General features: G+C 44.6%; 1 protein-coding gene and 1 long non-coding RNA gene across 3 annotated transcripts in view; both read left to right on the top strand.

Moving 5' to 3' along the window:
* The first annotated feature begins 580 nt into the window (after window positions 1-580).
* On the top strand, window positions 581-3,882 carry LOC143010344 (uncharacterized). The gene is made up of 2 exons (XR_012964790.1): window positions 581-1,009; window positions 2,835-3,882. It is a non-coding gene; the product is annotated as an uncharacterized LOC143010344 (long non-coding RNA).
* Window positions 3,883-9,182: 5,300 nt separating this feature from the next.
* tnfsf10l (TNF superfamily member 10, like) overlaps window positions 9,183-24,500 on the top strand; it is a 39,066-nt gene continuing 23,748 nt past the window's right edge. For both annotated transcript variants that reach the window (XR_012964785.1, XM_076162499.1), the window contains exon 1: window positions 9,183-9,744. Coding sequence is in view for 1 of the 2 variants with exons in the window: in XM_076162499.1 (XP_076018614.1) it covers window positions 9,496-9,744 (249 nt within the window). In the remaining variant the exon portion in view is untranslated. The remainder of the gene's footprint in view (window positions 9,745-24,500) is intronic.

Genomic DNA, 24,500 nt, shown 5'->3' with positions numbered 1-24,500 from the left:
GAACGAGCAATTTATAGTTTTGAAACAATTAACGAGCGGATTTAACACAACTTTTACCACGTTAAGACTTAGTAGTAATAGTATACCGTAGTTATAGCCTAGGTTCTCAATTTCAAATAAATAAAAATGCTTTGATTTGCTTTATTTCATTATGTGATTGCAGACCCTGGCCCCTCCTGACCTGTTATTTATGTCTGTAATGGGATTCTTGCTTTGGAAACACAATGACTGGATAACACTCACTCTTTACACTATTGTGAAAGTCTGCAGAACAAACACCCCTCGATTGTGGTTTCGGGCTTCGTTGCACAAGAAGAGTTCTCTCTTTAATGACTTTGAGTCCGCAGAGAGAAATTATAACACAATTCTGTTTTTATTTAACCTCCCCTGTTGTCCTCATCCAAGAGAGAACATAAAACCTCCCTATGTGAGAACAGTTCTAGATATTCCATCAAACCTGGGCGGTGTGGAATCATAACCCTGTGGTGGAGTTGAATCCCACCCACCGGGCAGCAAAGTGAGGTAAAAAGCAACCATAAAAAGTATTTAAAAGGTTATTTGGCTCAGGTCCATTCTGCATCTGTGATGGGTTACCTCCTCCACATCCTCTTCCAGCTCTCTTCCTCCTCCCCCTCCTCCTTCTGGCCCGTCCATTTATCCCCCCGCACTTCATAAAGGATCCAGTCTGACCTCACCAAGAAAGAAAGAAAGAAAGAAAGAAAGAAAGAAAGAAAGAAAGAAAGAAAGAAAGAAGGAAAGAAAGGCCGCTCTTTCTATATCTCTCAGACACATTTATATCTCACACAGGTGCTCTTTCTCTCTCTCCCCCTCTCTCGCCCTCCCTTCACACACACACACACACACACACACACACACACACACACACACACACACACACACACACACACACACACAGGAAGGAAGTTATTTTGTCTGTCACATCATTTCCTTGTTAACTCATTTGCATCTCACACACCAAGGAGCAAACCGTCGTCCTGTTGATAAACCGGTAAGTTTTGCTTTGCTCATTTTCAAGTTCTTATTGTTATAGCATTTTATTAGAAGTACTTATTTTTAAAGTTAGTATAACATTCACCTGCTGGCTACACTGTAAAAACACTGATATGATGACAGAGTTTGGAGGGCATTCTTGAAAATTTTATAGAAAAATATCTAAATGCATATAACATGAATTCACAAATCTATCACATTCTCCATAAATTAGTTTTGGGATATTTGAAGCACTTCTTAAACAATGGAGGTGAAAGAAATTCAGAAAAAAAGTTAAATAAATTCTTAATCAGAAAAGTTTCTACATCATTAAAAGATAAGTTGCTTGTTTGGTCAGAATGTCTGAATTTAACTGTCAAGAGAAAACATTTATTCCACATCTGTGCTGCATTGTGTGTGTGTCGTCCTCCTCCTCCTCCTCCCTCTGCTGTGTCAGTGAACATGTGAATCACGTCAAGTTAAGTTAGTAACACACACACACACACACACACACAAACGCACACTCACACACACACACACACACACACACACACACACACACACACACACACACACACAGAACTTGGACTCACATGCTAAAGTCAATACCTCTGATATCATTATTCACCTTGGCTGAACAACGAGAGGCTTTGATTGTGCTCTGGGACAGATTCACGTTCACACATGGGCTGCGTTACGTCTGAAAGCACGAACATGAGCTTGTTTTTGTTAAAAAATAAAAAATCATATCAAATTATCCTCTGAAGGATAAAAATCAAGCCAACACTCTGCAGGGGGCTGCAAACCTTCAACCCGCTAAACAGCCCCGCGGCTCCAATCTGAGAGCAGGGAGACCTGAGGTGGATCAGAAAGCTGCCAAAGGGTCAGAATGAGGAGGTCGTTGTAAAATTGTGTAACATTTTTATCATGATTCATCTCATCTGTTGACAATTTTACTTTTTGAATATATTTCTGTGTGTGCGCTTTGTGTGTGAGAAAAGTGCATTCCATATAAAATGTTAATAATAATAATAATAACAATGTGCAGCATATGTTTACATACTCAACACAGAATGGGAACGCTTTATATGTGGAGTACCTATTTTAATTTTGGGTCAATTTTTAAACATTTTGATGTGCACATTGAGTGAAAACAGTCCATTTTAGGTGCTTTCTCTTTAATCCCGCCTAACCCCCCTCCGCAAACAAAGCTTCTGATATAAAACTACGGCTTTGTCGCACAGTATTTGGGATCAATACGTTCAGCCATCAGTCGTGTCATAACCTTCATCTTCGTCTGGTGGAGTTGCAGCTATTAAGCGAAGCCTGAGATTATAGCTGATAAGGAGGCAGCACTAACCCAACACCAAAGTGAACATCCTGTTGTCATGTCAGCTACTTCCTGGCGGGCTGTCGGTTCATACGGCGACTGACTGCGGTTTGACGCCCCAATCTTTGTTTTCATCTCCACTCTGTGAGGCTGCACAGGGGGACTTTCTCTCCTGATTTCAGTTTCTCTTGTCATTTCTTGTAAGTTTCTTTCGAGCTAAGGTTTATCTGTTTGTCTGTAATCTAAAACAGGCTGGGAATGTGGACTTTTTTAGTGGGCAGTGGCTAAACAAAGGCAAAGCTGAACCCTAAACCATATAGGGAACTAAATGAGAATGTTGGCAAGCCATATTCTAATAAAAACATGAAAATAAACTAATTATAGTAAAGACGAAGGGGTTCAGACCACATTTGGACTCTTTCAGTGCTTGTGTCTTGTGTGTCACCATGTGCTCTGATTTTACAAAAAAAAAGGGGTTCTGCTTTCATCCAGATTATTGTTTTAACCCTCACAGGATCCAATGCAGGCAGCGGGTGCAGATCTGAGGTTGCCAGAACCGTGTCCAGAAAATCCTGGCACGGCTGCATCCTTACAGACCAGCCCTCATAAAGTTGGAACTCTTCATATTTTTGCCCAAAATATGGCTAAGAACATAATCCAGGCCTTCATGAGCCAAATAGAAAAACCTGAGGTGGATTGCAGGGAATCCATCTCCAATCAAGACCAGGAAATGTTAGCTGAAGAATTAGCCTCAGCTGTGATTGAAGTCGCTCTAAAAGAAGTGTCCAGGGGTCGAAATCTAGATTTACAAAATTCCCAAAAGGCTTTCCAGAGTTCACTCTCCCTGACACCTCTCTGCTGTGAGGATGGGATCGAGGGACAAGCTAGAAAACCGCTCTCTGATGGATCTCTGGACATGGACCTAGACCCGGCCTGTTACCCGCCTCTTTCCCAATCAGGGCTCCCTGTTGTGGGATCCTTGGACTACCCTGACACCCCCCCTTCCACTCCTCTCCTCCCCGAGCTCGTCAAAAGCAGAGACAGCTTCATCAGAAACCTGAAAGGAGGTCTCGCCAAGGAGTTCCTACCCTCGCCTCCTCCACCGACGCCAAAGGACAAACAGGGTGACATGGAGGCTCACACGAATGAGCCCGGGGTGGACTTCATCGAGAGTCTGATCCATTCACTGTCCACTGGGTGCACTGAAGCAGAGTGGAAGGATGATTTTGCAAGAGCAGCGGACCTTTGTGGAGGTGGAAATGATCCGGTGGGACCACAAGGAGCCAAGATGATGGCTTTTGCAGAGGCTCTTTCAGCTGATATCATAAACCGGGTCACTGATCATTATGCTACAATAATAAGCAACAGAACCGAGGAGGAGGCGGACGACAACCGTGACGTTCATCTTCTAGCCCATCGACTGGCTGATACCATCATCACGTCCTCACTGGAGGAAGTTGAAATGCTTTTGTAGTGCTTTGATTTGATTGCCTGGGTCGGATTTGTGAACACTGGCATGTAAGCAGGACAACAAAATACTGAAATAAAACACTGAGAGACTTTTTCATTGAAATGTGAATATTATTATATCATTACCTGATGTTTAATGTAGACAGAAGTTTATTTCTCAAAAAATTACAATTCAAACTTAACCAGTTAGCTGATAATTACTTATGTATTGAAACTTGAGACTTGAGTAAACTTTGCTCAGCTTTGGCAAGGAATCTTATTTATTTGACTCAAATTTAGCAATTACCACTGACATCCTTTAGATGGCAGCACAAGCATGTTTGTGTTTATTTCACCAAGAGGTCACTAAGGTCATGTGATGAACTTGCCAAGTTCACCTTTCAATTATTTGCCAAGTTTGCATGTGAGTTTAGAATGTTTTTGTTTAATTTGATGTTGGATTGAATTGATTTGTTTGGTGGATTTTACTTATTTACATTATTCAGATTTTATAATCCAACATAAAGTATGTTAGAGAGAAAAGAAGAACAGAGAAGAAATTATTTAAAAAAATTGCCTGGTGAACAAACATACATATTTAAGGTTGTATGAGCTTAAATAATTCAATACTATTATTCGTAGTTCAATTTGAACACTTTTTAGTCAATTTAGTCAATTCTTATGGGTTCTCTTTTGATATAATTTCTTGTTTTTCCAGATTCTAAAGCTGTTATATATTGCTTCATTGATTGATTGACTGAACCATCAGCAAAGGTTACATATCATACAGATTTCATGCATTTAATTTTGAAACCTTTCCAATGACCCCCCATGCTGCAGCACTTCCATGCACTGTGAGTGAAAACAGACTAGATTATTATTAAAGTACTTATTATTAAGTACTTTCATTTGAATACTTGTTCACTAGCCTAACACTCTGGCTGTGTGTTTAACAAGGCGTGTTACATGTTGAGGTCAGCATGTTACAGAACTAATGGAGCAATCAATTCTCAGCTTTCAGGACCTATGGGTTTGTCTCACTGGCTGCATTTCCTTTGACGTGAACCTCAAGTTTTCCAATTGCGACTCCCTCATACAATCAAGCACAATGTGTCCTCCGTAATATGAACACTTTGTGTCTGAACTAAAGTAAAAGCTGCACCATTAGAAACGTTCAATACTCATCACCATCTGGATAAGACTGAACATCGGGATTAGGCCTGGATTTGCTGTTTTGGCCTGAGCTGAACTGGATTTCATACTCACTTGTTTACTTAGGTCAAATCTGGAGGGAGAAGGAGGCGACGAGCTCCACCCAAACGAGACGAAGATGTTTCCTTGCTGTAAACGAAGCAGAGAAAACAGCTGCTTCAAGTCAAGTTTTAGTGTTTGGAAACGATTCATCTAGATTTTTTCAATGCACAGAGAAGAGAAGTTTGATCAGATCTCTCTCTCTCTCTCTCTCTCTCTCTCTCTCTCTCTCTCTCTCTCTCGTTTGCTCTCCAACACAGATGGACTGAGTGGGAGAGCGCAGTTTTTACTCAAATGGGAGTGTGTGAGTGTGAGAGAGAGTTATTAACTTTGTATCAGGGTGGGAAAACTAAAGGATCAACAAGGGGTTGCATCATGAAATATACAATCAGCTTTGTGTGTGTCTGAACTGATAACGCTTCATACTACAGAGAAAACGCTAGAAATCACAAGTTGTCTGAATCACTATTCAACCAAAACAACGTTATTTGGAAAGACAATTGCAGATGTGTATTTTATTTTATAATTGGTTCTGATGTACCAAGTTTTTAAATAATGTCTGACACGTTCATTGCTATAATATAAATAATTTACATTCCAGAATTTACAGCCTCCCTCACACAGTTCCTACGCAACAGAATAAAACACAGTGACACAAAGCCATAAGCACAAACGCTCTCATTCCCAAACTGAGAGGCGTGTGTGTGTGTATGTGTGTCCATGTGTCAGTGCACTCGTGCACATAGGTGTGTGTGTGTTTATGCCATCGTACTGCTAATGTGAGACTCGTGGCTGTGGGTGCATGACCTTTGGTTTTTATGGCCTCTGTGCTTCTTGATTTTTACGGGCATTGTACACACACATACACACGTACACACGCACACATTCGCATGACACACGCGGGAAACACACACGTGCACACGCCAGTCTGGCTGCAGTGTGTATGATAGTCCCTCGGCTCTGATACATAATATGGCAGGAATGCTCAGTCTGAACTTTTAACTCCCGCTGCTGATTGCCATTATGTTCTCTCACCATGGGACACACACACACACACAGGCACACACACAGAAACACACACATACAGATGAGCACGTTCATAGATAGGCTGTAGGGTTGGGTTGGGCGGACAGCTGTGGTGTCAGAGGGGACAGATTTCCCCCCAACAGCCACACAACACACACACACACACATTGTAAGAATCTGGAGAAATGCTTTTTGTGTTGTCAGGTGGTGGTTGGCTGCCAGAAAGAAAGGGAGGAGATGGAAAAGAGTAAAAGCAGCAATGACACGGACGATGTATAGCTGGGAGTTTCTACACCATGATTGGGTCATACATAGAGGAAGTCTGTCTCTCTCTCTCTCTCTCTCTCTCTCACACACTCACTCATACACAAACACACACACACACACACACACACACACACACACACACACACAAACACACTCTCACTCTCTCTCACACTCCCTTTCTCTGACATTTTGTGCATATGCATAAGGGGGACGCCTGATGGACACTTGACATATTGTTGCATTATGGTTAACAAATAATTCACAAAAAATAAAATAAAATAAAATAAAATAAAATAAAATAAAATAAAATAAAATAAACTATCAGGTGTCTTTTTTTTTGCATAGATTATCTGTAAAACAAGCTCAGACTGGTTGGCGTCCTACACAACAGCACAATAGCCTTTGTATAAAAGTCTTTTGCCATTTCCAACAAATACAGATGAGAGAAATTGATATCGCACCAACTTTTCCATTCCTGGTGCAAGATTCCTTTGAATTTTAAATGCGCTACAGTTTCAGCCCACATAGTTGAACCAAACCAGGGTTTCCATCAAACAATGCTCCTCTCAGTTAGATTCAGCAGAGGTTTGGAGTTTCTGCTTCAGCCCGCAGTTCCATGGTAAACGTCTCTCTGGAAAAATACCTCAAGTTCTCCGAGGACAACACGGACACCTGGGAGGAAAAACAAAGGAATTTCAGGTCAAAGTTAGAGACCAAAACTGTCAAACTGTATTTGTTCCTTTGCAAATCCCCCTGAAATGTGAGCACATGCCTGCATTTGACCCGAGGCGGCGGTGCAGCAGCTCGGTGTCGTCCCTCTTGTATGCTCTGACCTTCTGCTTGCAGGGGCCAAACAACCCAAATGATAAACGAGGAATGTAATGTGACAAATGTGATGCACCAACACCTGCACAAACACACACATACACACACACCTTCCACAGCTGTGACAGAATCATTTTAGCCTAATTTATCACGTCAAGCAGTCTATTGTGTGTCTGTCCGGAGGATATTTAGGGTTTCTACCATGACTGTAGCAACAGGCATTTCAGGAACAATGTTTTGGGGAAATAAATCAGCAACATCTTCGCCCATAGTACCGCATGACAACAATAATAAGAAATGTCTGAGGGAATCATGTCTGAGATCATTGTTTTCTTTGTTCTGTTCTGCATTTTCAACAATATCCTGATCGGGGACAGACTTAGTGACTTGGGCCCCAGGCACAAATAGATAGATCACAGGCCCCTGGGGAAAATACCTTGGATTATAGTTAAGTCCGGCCCTGATCCTGATATTGGTGGACAGGCAGAGTGATGTAAAGGTCTTGCACCTCAGTTTCACGCCCTGATTATGGTTCTTCATCTTCATTGAAAGGCCTGGATATCTTGTTTCTGCCGTTTGCTGGTGGTGGTCTGGGGAAACGATCGTATTTAACCAATCAATAACATTCTATCTTGTAAGCTCAAACCACCAACCGTGAGACCTATGGAGAGTACCTACCCTGGATGGTTCAGGAGGTATACTTCTGCTACTCTAACGGATCCTGGGTCTTTGGTTTCAGAGACGTTTCCAGACCTCTGAAGCTCTGTCTCATTTTGTGTGATCCATCCTTTCAAGGGGGTCATTTTAAGCCGCTTACGTCATTGTTGCTCAACTAGACTGTCTCATTTAGGAGGAGGCAACCGATGTGTCTTTCCTGGCCGCGCATAGATCCTAATTGATCCTTCCATGATACCAGAAGAACAACACATAAGATTCATAAGAAAGGGTTTGGAAGTCGATGCCGTGTCCTTCTAGGATGCGTCCCGCCAAATGAGACACTGAACTCAGCCCTCCCACACCGTTGGTTCAAACCAAACATGTGAAGTCCTCGTGGCCGTGGTTGATGGTCCAGAGCTGTCTCGCTGGCAGAGACCCAACCCGGCTCGCCTGCCTCCCATCCTCGCTTCAACCTGGGCTAAGGACGCCGCTTCCCAGCTGTTTGCGGCGAGGGAACGGAAACAAAGGAAGTGCAGTTGTTTAGAGTTGGAACGTAAACACAATCCCCGCCTGTCTCCTTTCTTTCATGCCAGCGTTGTCTGTTTGACGGGGAAATTCAAGCTGCATCATGACTTTTTGAATAAAGTCCATTAACAAAATGACTTTTAGAGATTTAACACAGGACGGATGATTATTTTTGGCTCGAGACAGCGATTAAAATGTATATATGAGTTCATCTCTACATGGGCTAACAATGATGTCAGCAGGCTTATGGAGCTTTGTGATGTTTTTGGAGGCCAGAGTTCAAATATTTAATCGTGGCTGAAGTTGTTCCACACTGATAAACGGGAGGCCGCTTGGACAAATATTTGCTCTCAAATTGTGTAAAGCAGCGAGATAGACCACAGACACACACCTACACACACACACAGTGGAGATATGGCTGGTTAAGGGTAATGTAGAGATTATAGTAAGCCAGAGAGGGAAGGAGATAAGGTAGAAAAGGATTGTTCTCGTTTTTCATCTTTAAAAACAAGTGATCACATCTTATAAACAACCTGACTGCAGAAATCCCAAACAAAATGTCAAACAGAGAGAGAGCGCCGCCTACACTTATGAATCATTTTTTATGACTGAGAAAGAGAGAAAGTGAAAGAGAGAGAGTGAGATTTCCTTATAAATGCTGACATAATAAGAAAGTTTTTATGATAAATAATCCTGATTCATATTTGGTTTATCTTCTGATTTATGTTTAATATTCAATTTATTGTTATTAATTTATTGGACTCAATGGGTGTATGTGTGGGTGCGTGGGAGGCGGTATATATATACGTCTGTGTGTGTGTGTGTGTTCGTGTGAGAGAGAGAGAGAAAGAGAGAGAGAGAGAGAGAGAGAGAGAGAGAGAGAGAGAGAGAGAGAGAGCGCATTCCTCCACAGCTCCAGGGTGATGAAGAGTTTAGTCCGGCCCCTCTGCGATCTCAGTCCGGGCTCTGCCTCCTCTTGAACGCAGCGACAGCAGCAGATATGGACAGAGGCGAGCTGTAACTTCTCGGGCTGCTCTTCCTCCTGGTTTCTCCACACTCCTCCTCCCTCTGAGTTCCATGGAGACCAAAGCGTGATCCTCTTGTTTGGGAACGCTGGTCGGGTTGCTGTTTGTTGTGGTTGTTGGTTTTTGGTCCACTCATGCGTCGGGAATGCCATGGCCACTCCGAGCGCACAGCAGCAGCAGCAACAGCAGCAGCAGCAGCAGCATCAGGATTACTTCAGATCGGTGAGCAGCGAGTCCACCACCTACATGATGGTCCCGACCGGCGGCGGGCCGAGCGGCGCGGGACGACGGGAGGCTCCGTCCAAGATGTGGGTGGCGATGGTGGTGATCGTGGTGGTGGTGCTGCAGATCGCGTCCACCACCGGACTCTTTGTCTACCTGAACATGTCCATATCACAGGTACGTGTGTGTGCGTGTGTTTGTGTGTGTGTGTGTGTGTGTGCGTGTGTGCGTGTGTGTGTTTGTGTGTGTGTGAAAGTACAAACTAAGTACAAGTGCTAAGCATTTTAGAGGGATACTTGAGCAAAACCACCAGTAAATCTGATCCTTCTTGTTGGAAAGTGTGCAAAAGTATTACAGCGTGAAATACTACAATAATACTGAAGTGGTGATTGAAGTACTCCCAAATAGCCACGCTGAGTTTAACCTGTTCACTATCGAGTATTCTAACAGTAATGCAACAGGCAAAAAACACTTCAAAGTAGCCAAACTGCAAACTCAGCATTATATTCCAGGAAGTTGTACTGGGTACTGTACTCCAAGTAGCCATGAGGTACATAAACTTTTTACTGTGTTATTATAGGCATACTGCTGCAATAATAGCACTTGTTGTTAACTAAGTGTGGGCTTTTGTCCAACATTTATGTGACTTAAGTAGGAACTCACAAGCTACTAATATTACAAGGATAGACTTCTGTAACATTTTGATAGTGTTACAGGAATACTGTAAATAAATAACCAAGTAGCCTAATTATAAGAGTGAAACAGCAGTTACCAGGAAATCAGCAGATAAAGTTGCAGTCACTGATAACACACACACTGCTGAGGTGTGGAACTTGCGTTGTCCAAAAGGACCCTAAAGAATATGGGCTCTAAGTACGTACAAGATACCAGTTGTTTTCCTTAAGAGTACTCCCTCAAACCCGCCGTAAGAACATTGTTTTTGTCAGGGTTTGGTTTCTCTCTCTCTCTCCCTCTCCCTCTCCCTGGCTTGGCAGGAGTTTGGCAAGCAGCCTGTCTGCCTGCCTGCCTGTCTGCCTGCCTGCCTGACTGGACTTGTTAAACAATGCGAGCTGCAGTTCACGCGGCGGGGGAAAGTGTGCGCTAAGCTGCATTTGTCACACTCAAGCAGGTCGGACAGCAGCTCAATTAAGTAGGTTACAGATGTTATGTAGGTCAGTGTGGGTGGTGCAGGTTTATCTCCGTTAACACACCTGAAATACTCCTGCAGGTACTCTTTTCATGTATGTGAGCTTTGACCCTTGACCTCAATATATGACATACATTTAGTTGATTTTTTTGACTCCAATGTACTTGAGACAAACAATCGCTTCAATTCAATTAATGCATCATCCATCCGGCCAATCATCTTCCTCCTCTTAACTGGGTCAGGACTGGCAGTTGCTTCTTGTCCCGCTGCTCCCGGCATTATTATTAAAACACAGATGAAGATAGATTCCCTTTTTTGACAGAACGAAGGCAATAAAATCACTTAAATCTGATGAATTTACTCTGACTGACACATCAGGTCAACAGGTGAAACGATTATAGATCCTGAATTACTGCTTGAAATGCTTTAAAAGACAGAGTGATCTTGCAAAACTCTACTTTTGGCAGTGCACAGCTCTTGAGTTGCATGACATCCTTCTGGATTTCTAATTGAATACTGCAGTTATTGTCAGTGAAGTGCGTTGATATGGTACAGATGTTTCTTGTGCAGTTCTGATTGGCGTCCTGCTGTGAAGCATCCTTAGATGATGTTCCTCAGTGGGGGAAGGGCAAAATGTCAAGTTAACTAATGACTTTCAGGGAGAGATAACAGAGACGGGATGGTGAGCTGTCCAGTTTGTCAGCTGGAAAAAGTCGACGTTGGAACGGACGTTTACGCTCGTTTGCTCGCGTCAGCGTCAAATCGTTCTGATCCTTGATGTTTGTTCTTTATGAAGCCATTTTGATGAAGTCTCATTATCCTTAAGTCCTCCTCCTCGTCGTGTGTTTAAGTCCCTCAGAAGAGACGTTCTTACCCACATTTCATGCAAAGTTGAAGCATTTCAAGGCATCACCAGCAGGGAAAGCTTGAGGATGAACGTGGATCTGTTTCCAGTTCGCTCGTGGGCATCAAACCAACGTCTTAGATTAACGACGCGTCCCTTTACTTACCTCATCTGTGAGGGATTAAGTGAATTTACAAGCTGATTGTTAGGTTAAGAAGTTGTTTTAGAAATTGCTTCATTGGGCGATTTCACTCTCTTTCTTCTTTTTGGCGCTCTGGAAGGGGCAGGAAATCACATCAGGAATAGTTTTGGGATGAGACTGCGGAGAGGCGAAATGTAAAAACATGGCGCTCGTGCATCTCGCCGCACGGGGAATCCCCTGGTTCTCATGCGAAGGCCGGCTATTTTTAATCTAGAAACAGGGCCTCCTTTCAAACACAGCACAATCGCACACACACATACACACGCCACGCCAGCCTGTTGTGTGTGTGTGTGTGTGTGTGTGTGTGTGCATCGCTTAAGACAAAAGAAGCGCAAAGCACGGCCAGGAACAACGGTGCACAATGAGGAAGGCTCCAGCCACATCCACACACACACACACACACAGAACGCCTGGCCTCGTGTGTGTGTGTGAACTTTCTTTTACATGCAGAAGACCTGAACACAAACACACACACAACAGAATCAATAGAGGGAATCAGAGAGATTTGTCTCTTGTTGTGTTGTGTGGTTTTATTTATCTGGAACAGTTTGATTGATCGCCGTATATGTTTGATGTTTGCTGAAGTGTTTGGGTTAAGTCGAGATAACAGTGTGTGTGTGTGTGTGTGTGTGTGTGTTTGTATTCATATTGTTGCGATCGTGTGCTTGCCAGTTCTGGTGAATTCACGGGTGTGTGTTCATTTGTTATTTTTGTGTACGTTGATTTGTTTGAGATTGAGAGTTTCTTTGTTTTCTCTCTATGTGTGTGTGTGTGTGTGTGTGTGTGTGTGTGTGTGTGTGTGTTAGTGATTGGCATTCCATTCCTCACACTTCACTGGCCCAACTTTATTATTGTTTGGGCTCACTGATAGACCAGCTGTGACTCACTGCCCTTCAAGCAACAATCACAACAATACAGTGTGTGTGTGTGTGTGTGCACGCGCTCCTCTGTGTGTGTGTGTGGGTACATTTGTGTATCTCTGTGTGCGTGTGGTCTAATTCACACAGAAGACAGGGAGTTTCTGCTTTGTGTATATTGTGTGTGGTCCAGCAAGCATACAACCTGGCATTTCCAGCCTATTCTGTTGGTGTTTGTGTTAAATTACTGAGTGTGTGTGTGCGTGTGTGTGTGCGCGTGTGTGCATGTGTGTGTGTGTGTGTGTTCTAGTGATTTTATCTTTGCGATGACCAGATGACCTCCACAGATGGAGCCAGACATGAATACAGGACGCGTTTAATATTTCTGGGATTGAAATCGCCGTGGCAACTCGACAACTTTCCCGGGAGGAAAATCCGTAGAGCATTAAAACAAATCTACAAATCTGGACTTTGCTTCCTGATTGTTGGAAGGGGAATCGACCCAAATCTGCTACATAACCCTGTGTGTGAACTCTCTGAACATGCTGGAACCTCCAAGTCTGACGTCAGCTGCTCACTTACAAATGTGGAGAGACAGAGTTACATGAGTGAATGAAAGCTGTGCGACTGTGTGTGTGCATGTGTGTGTGTGTGTGTGTGTGTGTGTGTGTGTGTTGGTTTGTAGGTCACATGAAGGATGTGGTGACGCGACACGTGTCCATTGCGGGGTGGGTGGGGTGGAGGACAGGTGTGTGAGAAAAGGCTTGATGGGAGGAAAACAGAGAGAAAGAGAGAGAGAGAGAGAGAGAGAGAGAGAAAGAGAGAGAGAGATTCCAACTTCAAGTAAAACTTTGACCTTTCCTCCACCCACACACACACACAAATGTAAACAGGTGTGTGCAGACATACACACACGCATACACACAGACACTCATCACATCACTTCATCAGTAACCAATTTGAAATCAAATCATACACCATCATCACAAATATTTAGGTTTAATTTAAAGCCACGAACATAATCCTCCCACTCTCGCCGTCAGAGCCAAAACACACAAGTCTCTCCCTCCCTCCCTCCCTCCCTCCCTCTCTCTCTCTCTCTCTCTCTCTCTCTCTCTCTCTCCCTCTCCCTCTCTGCCCCCCTCCCCCTCCCCCCTGCAGCCTCTGTGTGTTATGGTTCAGGTCCTCTCAGGGTCGAGTTTCAGTTTTTCGGGCTTCAGGGAGGGACGAATTTTTTCCGAGTGACACAAGTGATTTTTTTCTTTCATGAAGCTAAGTGATTCTTTGGCAATAGACGTGTGTGTGTGTGTGTGTGTGTGCACATGCATGTGTGCCTTAAAGGCCTCAGGGCTCGTCTTCAGCATTACGCAAGGTGTGTGTGACAGGCAGAAAAATGAAAATGGGTGCAAAAAACGAGGGGCTTGAGTGACACACACACACGCGCACACACACACATGCACACAGTGTTAATGGAAGGTGGTGAGAGATGTATTAGGTTCACTTTACAAACCGTCATCGCTAAATGGAGATGATGCTGCCAAAATGACTTCAACCATGTAATCTCTCAATCTCAAAATCAATTCCACACATGCAGTTCCCCCCCGACACACACACATTCACACACAAGAGCCATCCTTTTTCTCTGGTCAGGCTCTGATGGGCAACTTCTGCTCCCACACACACACACAGACAGACAGACAGACAGACAGACAGACAGACAGACAGACACACACACACACACACACACACACACACACACACACACACACACACACACACACACACAAGGGCAAAGACCAGCAGGAGACACACACCCACACGGTCAGTGTTTTCATGGCCAGGTCATTTGGATGAAGATGAAAAGGAAAACAGGGATCACAGGAAGGAGAGCGAGAGAGAGAGAGGAACAGAGAGAGAGAGAGGTAAGAAGAGAATGTGTGTATTAGAGTTGAAAGAGATGAAGTGAAGGAGAAAGACAGTGACAGAGGCGATGACAGCAGGACATGAAAGAGAAAGTCAGAAGAGGTGAAACAGAAAGTGTGTTCATCATTACTGTGGGTCTGACCTCCACTTTGACTTTTGACAGGTCAGCCGGGGTCTCTCTCTCTCTCTCTCTCTCTCCTGCTCTATACAAGTGCCATAAAAACAACAAATGGCCCCTCGTTGCCCCCGATCGTAAAGTGGCCGCTGAGCCACCGGATTGATTAAGAACGCCAAAGAAAATTAGGATGGCAGAGGGGCAAACAGAGGAAAGAGTCTGCTTCCATACATTATAGACACCCACACACACACACACACACACACGCACACACACATGACCTTCGATTAACAGTCTGGCACATGAGCAGGATATTTACGTTCCCGCATCGGAATGCTTATTAGGATGTGGCTACAGCTGTGTGTGTATATGTATAGTGTGAGTGTGTGTGTGAGTGTGTGTGTGTGTGTGTGTGCGTGTCCTGCCCACAGCTGTTACTGAGCGTTATCACTTTGTTTGCACAGTAAACAGGTCTATAAAGCGCTGATAAATGCCGTTTGCATGATTCCAGGGCTGTGGGCCTCCTGATAGAAGCTCTCAGCTGAGGGTCGCCGTTGATATGACGACGGTATCGGGTTTTAGTTTCAGGTTTTTAGTTTTTAGTTAGTACGTTTTTATGATTAATGATTTAACTTTTGCGGCCCGTTTCTTCTACAGAATTCAAATTTAAACCTGAAAACAAAGCCTCTCATCTGTTTTGTTTTGATGGTAAATCTTGTTTTGATGGTAAATCTTATCGATGTTGTCGCTGCTGCAAGGAAATCATGGCTGTGAGATTCCCTGCTCCCATTTCCTGAGCTCATCAGGATTTTGCCTGTCCTAAGTGAATTATGACAACATGTAAAGAGGATGGAAGTTCAGCTGAGCTTTGACCTTCTACAAAGTGCCGTCCTTCACGTGTACAAATCTCTCCTGTACTCCTCTTATCCGCCGTCTGGCTCCCATCATACTGCAACCTAATACATCCCCTACTTTCTATACATATGTGGTATCAAAAGGAGAGGAGGAAACCAAGCTGCTTTGCCCCTGCTGGAGTGTTTCCCGATCGGACCGCAGCTAAAACGCTGCCTGTCAGATCCTGGGGGGGGACTAAAGAGAGTCGAGGGGATGTATGGGGGAATTTGGGAGTGTGTGTGTGGGCTTTAAAACGCCCAAACCAAAGCTGCTGAGATATTCAACATCTTTGAAATTTGATCATTTTCATAGCCAAAAATAGTTCCCGTTGGACTTCATGTTGGATGGAAAAGCTTCAAAAACTGCGTTTAAACCGTAACGGGACTCCAAAATGATTACAATGATCACAGTAATGTGAAGTTAGCAGCTAAATTCATGATCCAAATGTTTACAAATGGGCCGTACCACCAAAGAAATACACTTTTGGAACCCTCACTTAGTTTTCCTCTTCTTTCCTACGACATCAAAGCCCTGGATCATGCCTGCACACAGCGCTCCAATCAGTTGTTCTGGAATAAAACAAATTTTGTAGCTGCGACATATTTCCCATCAGGTTGAGACGCAGGAGTCTCTGTCCTATTTTTGTCCGGCGTCCCTACAACAGCTGGGAATTAGGGACCGGGGCAACTTAAAGACAAAATCCTATTTAGTAGCAGTTGGCCATCGAGTTGGTGAAGACAGCTGAGACATATGGATGGACATATGTGTTGTTTTCATGTTCTCAGGGTGCATGTGTGCATTAAGGCGTGCATGCGCAAAAGTGTGTGTTGTCGCTGGAATCATGTGTTTGAATTCCGAGTAGTGAGGAGAGAAAGTGCCAGGGTCGTGAAGAAAACAGGCGAGGTTGAAATGAGTTTCAGTGTGTTGTGTTACAGCTTTGTGTGTGTGTGTGTGTGTGTGTTACCTGATTAAGTAGTGGATTGATTGGATGTGAAGTTCTTACATGGTCTTACATGATCTAACCCTGGGAATGGGCAGAGGTCTCGGCCCTGGCAGAAGAAAGAGGACGCCTTAGTTTCTCACACATGCACACGGACTCACGCACGCACACACACACTCGCTGGTATCGGCGTTTGGACTCTGGAGCCCCGCTGTCTCACTGTCAGCTTTCATTTCTCTACAAAGTCAACAGCCGGTGAACTCGGCTGTCTTTCCCTCTCCGCTCTCTAATCTCTTTTCTATCTTTCCGCTTTTTCAGAAACCCTTAACGTTGGCCGTCCTTTTGTCTCGCTCGTCTCTCGTGACAGCGCGGCGGTTTTGGCGTCTCTTGAAAGCCGCCGTAACTCATCATCCCGCCACAAAGAAAAACCCACGCCGACAGCTTTTCACAGATCTTCTCCTCCTTCTTGGCTCGTATCTCGCTCGAGTGAGATCCAAACCAGAACAAATTTTCTATTTAAAGCGTTATTTCTGTTGTGGCCCGTGTTTCAGAGCTCTGCTTCATTAGGAACTTGTACGTTTCTTGGACATGTTGGCTCTGTGCGATCAAGTCATCCATGAACCCATGAATCACCCACTGAGCATGGATTTGGCATCGTCTGCCGCTGGATAAATGGAAAACCTTAATAAGAAACTTTGGGAAAGAGGTGAAATCATTAAACTGTCAGGGAGGCAAGACTTTGGAATCATTTTGTCATTGTTTGGTCGAGGTTTCATCCCTGATTTAGACGGGAACGGGGCTGAGGAAGCAGATGTTGGCTCGGCGGCTCGATTACAACGCGGCAAAACTCCGTGTTTTAGTTTGCGGGGAAATTAAACCTTGGATGAATGCGCGAAAAATTAGAAAGCCAAGATTTGGATTTGCTGTCTGAGTATGAATCTTAAAGTCGATGAGGAAAACCCCCGGCTCAGTTCAGCTCTTGGCTCTCGGACAGCTGATATGTCACAGTGCACGGCGGGAGTTCGGAGTCTTAAATCGAGGTTGAGGGGTCTCAGGTGGACAGATCTAAATCATACAGTATATATGACGTCCAGACTCTTCGGGGTGGAGACGAAAGACAGAATTACAGTTTCCAGAAAACTGATTCTTGTATGTACCAGGTTGGTACAGGAGATAGAAAATTGCGTCTGTCACATTCCAGATTGTGTTTCTCTGTCATCAAGAGATCCCAGACCTTAGACCTTACACCTTAGACTGGAAACGCGTTCTTCAATTTGGAGCGGTAGAGGTTTTCCGGTGGGCGCTGTGTCGGAGAGACATGGGGGGGTTGGAGTTGGACCCTAAACCTTCACCTTATCGGTCAATCCACAATCCAGCACTCGTCTGCCTGTCATAGGCTTCAAAAGAATGACGTCGAGGCTACAATCGTTATTTTTGGTTGTCCAGACCCAGAACACAGCATAGGGGGGGAAACGTTGGACATCAGACGGAGCTCAGAATAGAACCCATGCTCTGCTGCCTTGCTTTGGAATCCCCCCAGAAAGAGCTGGAGAGGCTGGAGGGACAGACAAAGCAGATTTCAAATATGTTCATCAAATTTGTGGCAAGGTTTCAACGTTGCAGACCCAAAGGTGATGTGTCGTAACACGAGTAACGCCGCAGACATAATGTTTCACCTTTAATGATTTATAGCATCCATCTGTATAAACGTGTGGTCTTTGTGGCCGAGAGAAAGCAAAGATGATAGACGCTAACTTGGATCAGACGGCTATCAGACGTCAAAGAACTCTCAGTCCCCCCCGCCAACCATTAGCTCAGCTCAGCTATGACCTCGACGCTCAGAGGGAGGTTTGATTACGACGTAGTAGTTGTCGAGCGTGTTAGCGGCAATCGCAAAAAGGTTCTTTGGCCTGAAAGTTTTGGCAAAAATTGCGAGTTGGCAGCGGCGAGTAAGATTTCAGTTTCTCTTCTCGTGGGATGTTCAGGACGTTTCTGTACAATTACGGCTTCAGCTGAGAGGCGCCGTGAGAGGAGAGTGAACCTTTAAGTGAAATGCTGTGAAATTGAATTTTGAAGTTATATAATCGATCGATTTGCCTCGGTTAGGACTTTAATGAATACCACATGGAAGAGAGGGGGGAAAAAGGATTCTGAAGGAAATTATTCCACACAATGAGATTCCGTTGAGAGGAAAACTGGTTCTTTCACGGAATTCCCACCCAGGCTCTGACTCATTGATGAAGTTTGCTTGCGGCAGAACCTTTTAGCGTCGAGAATTTGCGGTTTGGAGATCTGTCACGGTGGCTTCGACAGCAGAGATAACCCCTGACCCAGCAACCGTGCTAAGGAAACAACCAAAGCAGATAACGTGGTGAACTGGTCAATGTTTAAATTATTCCTTACGGTGGAGAATTTGCAGTGGCAGATTTTGTTAGGAAGACAAACAACTAGGACATTTGGGATTTGAAAAAGTCCAATCTAATCCATTCACTTATCAGGTCCAGTTCACAGAGGCAGCAGGTAAAATCAAGTTACACACTATGAGATAATTTAGCAGAAAATGATTGGTCCGGCAGCATGATGTCATTGTAAAGCAGAGGCGTGTCGGCTGGAGCTCTTTGAAACTTACACCTGTTTTCTTTTTGTATTTTAAAATACAATGCAAGGAAGGCCTCCAGGTCAATAGCTCACACACACACACGCACACGCTCAGACACATTCACCCACACAGACACACAGTCCACACAGTGTTTAGCATGTGAAAGCCCAGAGAGAGAGAGAATTCCCAGAAGACAACAGTGTGTTTATTGTGGTATCTGGTGACACCAACTAGCCACTCATTTGCCTGCACAGAAGCCACACACACACATACACACACACACACGCACACACACACACACACACACACACACACACACACACACACACACACACACACACAGACGCCTGATGCCATGATGTCACTGCACTTCAGAGACTTGGAGTTGACATTTACTCTGATTTATGCCTAAAATATGTCGATTCTAAAGCAAAAACACACTTGAACATGTTTGACCTCTGAGCTGCTTGTTTTGAGAGATTATTTATGGTGAACAATATAGGGAACGAAAAAAAGAAAACATGAACCTATATATCCTGTGCTGTTTGGCATTTCTTTGTTTTGCTGCCCTTCTTTTCAAAATTTTCTAACAATAAGCCTAAAAATAACTCTCAGCTAACCTTTTTCCGCCGTCTTCTCCTTTACTCGCCCACTCACTCTGTGTTCTTGCTCTTGAAGGGACATCTGGACCCACCAGACAGTCAGAATAACAGGGATCGGCCACAATTCAGGCCATTACAATAACACTTTGGCTGCATACTGGCCCAATGTGACTCATGCTCACTCGCCCACTCCCACACACACACACACACAAAGGAACACTTCTGCCCACCCACACTGACTCTGCCCACCCACAGGCACCCAAAGGACCCCCCCCCAAGCAGCACACTGACCGGGATTGCTTCACTCAGTCTCAGCTTATCAGGCCCATCATGAGCTCTTGGGTCAAACATTGGCAAGTTTTTGTGGTTTGGATACGATCGGGGCAGGATAGCTTACAGTATTTAACAATGGACTTTAAGATAAGTTTACACCAAACAACACTTAATGTTATGTAAGATGCTGCGAGTGCAAACCTCTCTCAAGTTAACAGAAGAAACCAGATGAAACAAGCAAATGAGATGCTAATGAAATTAAGCAAGTTAAGTTAAACAGTTGTTATAAACTGAGAATGTATATCTCCACCAAGTCCCAACAGTCCTTGATGTCACACATTATACTTATGCTGAATCAGCATCGACCCCAGCCGCACATCAGTGGTAGTTCAGCATTTCTCTTATTTGTGAAACAACATGTCTTTCCTCCAGACATGGATCAAAACCTGGATCTGAAGAAAAACCTGGATCTGGACTTGATTGGCTTTGTTATATGAAAAAATGTAAACAAATGTCCAATTTGGGACATTAAAGAAAGGGAAAACTGTTCCTGGATTCTGATCAAACTCTAATCAATTCCAAAGTCCCACAGATCAACAACATCAATTTCGAGACAAACTGCCCATTAGCTGCGGCTGATAAGTATAAACACTGAGTACATTTACATGCACTCACTCAGGATAATGAGCCAAACAAAAAGAGCCTTAATCGGTGAATTATCATGATGAAAACAACTAGTTAGCTGTAATGGTTAAGGCGGCTTAACTGGCTAAAATGAGCTGAGGTTACTTCAGGTTGCACACAAACACTGCAAATGGTCTCCAGCTGTTTGCTCAAAACTGATTGGCTGTCTGATTTAGTCTTTCATCATCTTGTCTTCATCTCTTCACATCAACATTCGGGCGCCTCAAGCTCTTCCGTCTCTCTCTCTGTCTGTGTGTGTGTGTGTGTGTGTGTGCGCGTGCGTACAGGTGACTGAGGCTGACTGGAAAGTCCTGACCTCTCCTTGCTCTCTTCTCCTCCTCCTGCTCCCTCCTCTCTTTTCTTTTCCGTCATCCACCTCTTCCTCGTTCTCGGAGGACTTCTGAGAAGCCGTAGCTTAACCCTTGGAACAAGAGTTTACGGTCACTCGCTCACTTTTCAACACACGCTCACATAAACATTACACTCGTTTATACACAGAGATAATTGAGTCTGTGTCCTTATTGTCGCTGATCTTTATAGTTTGTTTTTAATGATGTGAGCTATTACGAGCATGAGGAAATAAAAATGGAGCATCAGCAGGCGGGTCCAGCAGGCTTTGCATGACTTTAAACTTTATTGAAACGGGGCGAGAGCCAAAACAACAAATTCGACAAAGAAAGGTCAAAGATCCACACGCGAAGCTCGGGAGTGGTATTGGGCTTTGTTGCTGGGGCTGGAGAGGAGGGGGGGGGGGGGGGGGTTACCTACAGCGTCACACACACACACACACACACACACAAACACACACACTCATGCACGCAGTCTTGCACACAAACACAGGTGAAACAGTCGCGCACATGCACACAAGCCGTCGTGCAGCATTCCAGATCACAAAGGCGCTCACAAACGCACACACAAGCACACACGTCGCACAAACACAAAGGAAGCATCAGAGCGACTGCCAGCAGAGTCATTAATGTGTGTAAACAGAACCAGATCGTCTTCTGGATTGACTTTGAGAGGGATTGAGTGAGAGAAGAGGCATGTGGAGTGCAGATGAAGAGTCTTAATGGCTGGTGTGGGAGATGTAATCACCATCTAAGACTCAGCTGTGTGTGCCGGCGTGTTAGTTTGTTTATTGCTCAGCGGGACGTCTTTTAACCTTGTTAACAGATTTCCTTCAGGTCACAAAGAGAGGATTGTGCGATTAGGTTTGGAGGTTTTTAAACGATTACTTCTGACATTTTTGTTATTTTCTCACGAGCTGCTGGGGTTCCTGGAACAACAGAAACATCTTCCAACTCGGACTGGGCTAATTGCTGGCACCATGATACATTTCAAACCTTGAAATGTGGTGCAGTCTTGTGTCTTTGGGTTCACGCAGTCCTCTGAGTTGTTGAGGAAATTCGGGATCTGAGTTACAGTCAACTTGTAATTGTCGCACTTCGCCTGTGATTAGTTGTGTAAAGCGCACAACGTTATGTCAACAATACAACCAAAAACAAGAAACTTAAGTCTCTAAAAGTACAAAGGGCAATGAGTTTCCATGTTAGACATCTTAGCCAGTCATTCACATCCCAGCAACTCTCTTAGTTTTCTCCTTAAACTTGCCAGACTAAATCCCTTTCCAGGTCCCGAGAGGCACAATGAGTGAGGACGGGGAGTTACACATGGAACACTACACACTGTTCTCCTTATTGATTGTACAACTAAACAGAGGCGGGGTTACATGTTGTGTTACAGCTTAACTTCATCTTTTACTTCGCGCATCCCAGAAAAAATCGCAGCGTCTGAGAGGGATTTCACCTCCTGCACCTCAACACACAGCTATAAAGCAAAGAATGCAGAGAAACACTTAAACACTTTCTATCCCCTGGTGAAACGGCACATTCTTCTGCTTTGATTGGCAGCTGTGATCAAAGCAAAGCGAGACAAAACATGCACTTTATGTTTCCGCTTGAAGCTGCGATCGAAAACTAAGAGCACTCGCATTGATCCCACAATTACCTGCGCGACCCGAGGGAGACTTTTTAGTGACTACACTTTAATGTAAACATTTCACACTAAAGCCACACGAAAATGTGATACTCCAAGGTTGCAAGGAACAGAAACTCTGGCTGCTCTCTGTGGGGGGTAGAGAGCAGAATAAAGATGTCTGTGTTAAAAAGTTGCGCTTTATGTGCCACTAATCCCTCAGACAGGCTTTATGTTTGCTCTTAAATAGCTGCGTACGTACACAACACAAGCCAAGGTGTAACAGCCGAGTGGAGCCGATCGCCGGTAAATACAGCAGACAGACTTTAATCCATAAATCAGCACTGACGACTCTCTGGCTGCCTGCCACAAGCCCTTAAGGAGCGATAACCACACACACACACACACACACACACACTCCTGTCCTTGCATATTTACTGCCACCTATGAACAAGCTTCCACATGAACACATTCACCCACTCACACACACACACACACAAACACAGCATTTAGAAACAGTTTAGGCAAAGCAAACCATGCAACGCCGTTTGTCTGGAAACGTTTTGCAGTCGTGGCAAACTGATCAAAGCCTCGGCGTGGGTCTGTTGCGTCAGGGCGACTTCAGCCCACGCACGTTCCTTATATGTAGATCGCCTGTCGATGAGGTGGTCGCATGATAAAGATGGACGGCCTGACACGTATGAATTCTGAGGAAAGACCTCCAAAAAAAAAGCCGTTTTCCAGGACTGCAAACTGGATCTGTTAATGTTTGTACTTGTATTTGAGCGAAGGATTCAATTACTTCTCCCATCGTCGAGGTGAAGTAATGGATCACTCTGGCTGTTTTTACTTTTCTCTCTCTCTCTCCCTCTCTTTGTCCTTCTCTCTCTTTTTCTCCTGATTCTTCTTCCCCTTCTCTTGCAGTAACTCATCACGTGTCAGCGTGCCATTAACATGAAATGATACGCAAGCGTAAACGCAGTCGCTGCCAAATCCCCTAAAAATGTGTCAGAGTTCTTCACACCTTGAGACTATTAAGGCCTGGGCCGTGCACAGCAGGGGGTGTAACTCAGCAAAAGGAAGACGATCTGTGTGCGTGTGTGTGTGTGTGTGTGTGCAAATCACGCACGGCGCCACCTTCAGCGAGGTTTTCAGCCGTCATTCCGTTCTGCTCCGTCTGCCTCACAAAGCAAAGAAAGCTTGCTGAAGGGCTGCCAACTCTCTCTCTCTCTTCCTCTCCTCTCTCTCTCTTTCTGTTCACTGTTCATCCCACACACACACACACATACATACACACTCTGGCCAGACCTCTGGCCTGGTGGATTTGAGTTACGTGGCCGCCTTCTCCTCTTCCTAATCCCTTCAAATGAGAGTTTGGGACTGCCAAGGAACTCCCAGGCCAGCATGCACACACACTCACACACGCTCACACACATGCGCGCACGCACACACACACACACACACACACAGGTTTGTGGTTGGATTCCAAGTGGCCCACTGAGATATTCTTTACAGGGGCTGGTGTCCAATGAGCGCGCACACAGACACGCTATTGCGCAGGCCGCACACACACAGATAGACACACACGTAATACATACATGCACACACATGGAAGGGTAGGATACACACACACACACACACACACACACACACACACATATAGGGAACAGTGAAGCATTGTTCACTACTTCCTGAGAGAATCAGAAGCCGGATCACAGGAGCTCTCTCTCTCTCTCTCTCTCTCTCCTTCTCTCTCTCTCTCGCTCTCTGATGCACCCCGTGGACTCTGTCTTAGCCGGATGATCAGCATGCTTATCTTGCGGTTTGTTGCCACGGTGATGCTCTCTCAAAGTAGACCATGGGGGACGATTCTGGGATT

This window comes from Genypterus blacodes, unplaced genomic scaffold, assembly GCF_046128005.1.
Source record: "Genypterus blacodes isolate CSIRO-AG114 ecotype Tasmania unplaced genomic scaffold, CSIRO-AGI_Gbla_v1 ptg000122l_1, whole genome shotgun sequence".
Taxonomy (NCBI): Eukaryota; Metazoa; Chordata; class Actinopteri; order Ophidiiformes; family Ophidiidae; genus Genypterus; species Genypterus blacodes.
This window is presented reverse-complemented; position numbering and strand designations above follow the sequence as displayed.